Here is a 4,204-nt window from a genome sequence, read left to right as displayed (position 1 = left end):
GGCAGAGGTAGGAGACTCGCTTGAGCCCAGGAGTTGGAGGTTGCTGTGAGCTTTGATGCCACAGCACGACACTCTACCCAGGGGAATAGCTTAAGGCTCTGTCTCAACAACAACAAAAAAGAATTTAGATGATTGGCTACTTTGGGGTTTAAGTGAAAAGATCACTGGAGGCTGGGTATTCAGGGGCAGAAAGGGGTACTTAATTTTGTATCCCCAGGGTCTGAAACAATGTAGGAACTCAAATAAAGGTAAGGTGAATGAATGAAGTAAACAGTTTCCCCTATTAGAGGTAAATGCTAGTGGTGGCAGGGTTACTAAGGCATAAGTCTTCTAGTAGACTTTAATGAAGAACTTCACATTCCCCGCGTGCATTGTATCTTCTACTTCCCAGGTTATCTTTGAGCTCTGCAGCCCCTGGGGCTAGTGGAAAGAGCACAGAAGCTAGGAACCCTAGGTGAAGACCAGTCATTTCACTTCTGAACTTCAATTTTCCACCCATAAAATGAGGGTAGGAATTTCTACTATTAGAGTTATTGTGAGGATTAAATGTGAAAATGAGGCAGGCACACGCTGTAGTCCCAGCTACTCAGGAGACTGAGGCTGAAGGATTGCTTGAGCGCAGCCTGGGCAACCTAGTAAGACTCCATCTCAAAAAAAAAAAAAAAAAATCAGATATGAAGATGTTTTTAACCTATGAAGTGCTGTATAAATAGAAACACTGGTTATTATAGTTGAGGCCAACCAAGAAAGAGATTGACTTGTCTCTTGTTCCACCATAATAACAAGTAGAGTGGAAAATGTGGTACAAATGCATGTTTTAGTTCTAGTCCAGAGCTGTAGCCACAAGGCTCACCAAATCTCATCTGGGCTTAGTGGCTCACACCTGTAATGAGCCACTCTGGGAGGCCCAGGTGGATGGGTTGCTTAAGCTCAGGAGTTCAGGACCAGCCTGAACAAAAACAAGACACCATCTCTACTAAAAATAGAAAAACTAGCTACATGTTGTGGAGGGTACCTATAGTCCCAGCTACTCAGGAGGCTGAGGCAAAAGGATCTATTGAGCCTCAAGAGTTTGAGGTTGCTCTGAGCTATGATGCCACTGCACTCTACCCAGGGTGATTGAGACTCTATGTCACCAGAAAAAAAAAAACAGTCACCAAATCTCAAGCAGCAGACTCCTCCCATAGCTCCACAGCCTCTGTTGTAGATCCTGCTCATACTTTCTGCTGCCTAGCCACCAGCCCACGTGTGCTGGAGAGAGAGCGGGAGCAGGGAGAGGCGATATTAATGAACCATCTGCACCAAAGCAAGAGTGAGGTCATCAGATGGACAGTGCAGGAAGGGGTGCAGCTGTGTGGCACCAAAGGCCACAGCAGCCCCTCTCCACTGCTGGGGACTCTTCACTCTTCCTGGCCTCGGTGCCAAGGGTGGGGAACAAAAAGGAGCAGGAGAGGAGCTGCAGGTCTTAATTGTTTAAAATGTTTCCATTGTTCCACACTGGGTTGTCAGGGAAAATGGCTCCATGGTGATTTTATGCATATTATGTATTTAATAGCTGGGAGGAACTGTGGAAAATATTGTTACATTTTTTTACAGGCTTGTGTATACTGCTCCAAAATGGCCTTGTAACTTTATCTGAACTTGAGTCTGTGCCTCAATGTTGTCATCCTCCACTTTCTCTGAAAAACAGAGCCAACTCCCGACTGAGGTTTATTAAGTGTAGTCATGTTGTGCTAAGTGCTCGTTGAGTACCTGACATGCCCTGTGGACCATCGCAGGTTTATCTTTGTATCTTTTTCTCTGGAGACCTCCTAATGGATTTGTGAGAGGTGTTGCTATCCTCACAGCAGATGAAAAATAGAATCTTGCTGAGGTTGAGAAACTCACCAAAGATCATGTAATTTGTAGGCTGAGGTTCAAGCCATGCTGTTCCCACTCCCCCGTGATCCTGAGATGGGCTTTAGGAGCCTTGTCCAGGTAGCGGTTGTTTGGCTCTGTTCTATTCCTTTCCCACTCTTTTCTCTCAAAGATCAGGGGGAGCTGCTCTTATCAACCAGATGGAGTGTACACAGTCCTCTTGTGGGACAGTTTTAAAGCAAATGGTGTGGTAAGATTTTTGGCCCCACTAGTCCTTTGGATCTGACTTGACACAGCAATTATTATTACTATTATTATTAGTTTTATTATAGAGACTATGTCTGTCTCTGTCACCCAGGCTGGAATGCAGTGTGCAATCATAGCCTCCAACTCCTGGGCTCAAGTGATTTCACCTACTATAGCTTCCCAAATAGCTGGGACTACAGGTGTGCACCACCACGCCTGATTAATTTCATTTAATGTTTATTCTTGTAGAGATGGAATCTCACTACATTGCCTAGGCTGGTCTTGAACCATACTCTAAGTGATCCTCCTGCCTCTGCCACTCAAAGCCCTGGGATTACAGGCATGAGCTGCCATGCTCGGCCAAACACAGCAGTTAGGAGAGCACTGTCCAGATGCTGTCTGCCCGGCTCTAACCTGACTGCCCTTGCTTTACAGGAGCAGTAGCAGTGACTTACACCTGAGAACATCCCAGTGGGAGGAAAAGAGAAATCACGTTTATTCCTCAGGAATACTGAAGTGCCCTGGAGTAAGCTCGTGTTCTTCTGTAACAATGTTATCAGTAATGCTTTAACTCCAGCACACTGTTTATGTGTCTGAAACCAAGTCTGTTTCTTGTTTTGTATTTTCTCTCTGGAAATTGCAAGGAAGTGGTCTTCAAAGAAATAAATTAAAAATAGGAAGCCTATTTCATGGCCTTTATTTCTTTGCCTGTAGTCTCCGAGTATGAGGACTGTGTTTGAACTACCAGCAGCTGTAGCCTCCTGCTCACAGCCTTTCTGAGAGTCCTCCTGAAACTACAGGCGGCATCTTCCTTTCCTCCTCTCCCCTAACGTGTAGTTTTCAGAATTCCTTCTGCTTCACAAATCCGAGGTTGGAGATTGCTGCTGAGCACGCCAGTGAAGACTGAAGACGATTAATGTCCTCAGAGCCTCTCGCTGCTGTAGCCACTCTGTGTGTGTGGACTGGCAGGGCATGTCTCAGCTGTCCCTGTTGCACTGAGCACAGACAGCTGCATATTAGCAAGACGCAGAACCTGACTGTGTGGAAGGTCCAGTCCATTGATGTCAAGTCCTGCAGCTTCATGGAGCTTGACAGGGTCCAAGCGTTAGCCCTGGGGGGTGGAGAAAGCTCTGGGCATACTCACCTGCTGGAAAGCACATTTAGGGTTGATTTTATCTTCACTTAGCAGCTGAGGTTTGAGGACCAAAGGGCCACTTTTAATGCCCCTCTGTGAGTTTGTTCCTGTGGTTTCACTTGAACCAGGTAGGCTGAGCACAAAAGTAGTATTTTAGTATTATAATAGTGTTATTTCTTCTGAAAATATGCAGAACTCCAGAGCTCAGGGTTTCTTATCTTACTGCTTTCTTAATACTAAAATCAAGATGGGCAGAACTTGATTCCACTAACCCTTACTTCTGTAAATGTTGTGCCAGCTACAAGCCAGGCACTGTTGTAGGCAGCATAGATTAAATGGGGGAAAGGACCCAGGCCCCTGCCTTCAGGGAGTGCAGAGTCTGATGGAAAGGCAGATATACAAACACTTAACAACTCTGAGAGGAGGGGTGTAGACAAAGTGCAGTGACAGGGACATGGAGGAACATGCGGATTGAGACTTGAAGTTGACTCGGGCATTCTAGTACATTCTGTGGAGACTCAGGATTGTGGAAGTGAATCTTACAGCTAGAAAGCTACAGGCAGTTCAGTATAGCCAGAGTGTGCAAGGGGCAAGGGGGAGCTGTGGAGGGTGAGGCTGGGCACCTGGGTAGAACTCGTGCCTGACCCCAATTCTGGAACATTTATTAGACCTTGGTTCTTACACCTGCTATAATATGAGTTGATTCTGGGTAGCAATGTACACTCCCCTACTCCCATTTTTCCTCTTATCCTTTGCCTGACTGGGCTTTCTAAAAGCCGTGCAAGGCTCTGGACCTGAACAGGCAGCAGTGATGCTTTGCTTTTCAAACTGTCCAGGCTCTCTTGGCTTGTTGGCATCTTTGAATTACCTAAAACCCAAAGATAGGCTGAACCTACAACTGGAAGTCATGGTTGCCACGGCTACTTGGCCCTCTTCATTTTCTTTTCTTTTCTTTTCTTTTTTTTT

The 4,204-nt window shown here is 45.8% G+C and overlaps 1 protein-coding gene across 1 annotated transcript in view; it reads left to right on the top strand.

The window, feature by feature from the left end:
* The window catches only part of MINOS1 (mitochondrial inner membrane organizing system 1), a 36,131-nt gene extending 33,347 nt beyond the window's left edge, over positions 1-2,784 (top strand). Inside the window, exon 4 of the mRNA XM_003783841.2 lies at positions 2,539-2,784. Coding sequence (XP_003783889.1) covers positions 2,539-2,547 — 9 coding nt within the window. The 3' untranslated portion in view covers positions 2,548-2,784. The remainder of the gene's footprint in view (positions 1-2,538) is intronic.
* Positions 2,785-4,204: the final 1,420 nt, after the last annotated feature.

Source organism: Otolemur garnettii, unplaced genomic scaffold (genome assembly GCF_000181295.1).
Source record: "Otolemur garnettii isolate 467f Iridium unplaced genomic scaffold, OtoGar3 scaffold00009, whole genome shotgun sequence".
NCBI classification, from domain to species: domain Eukaryota; kingdom Metazoa; phylum Chordata; class Mammalia; order Primates; family Galagidae; genus Otolemur; species Otolemur garnettii.
The sequence above is the reverse complement of the archived record's forward strand: the minus strand, read 5'-3'. Positions and strand labels throughout refer to the sequence as shown.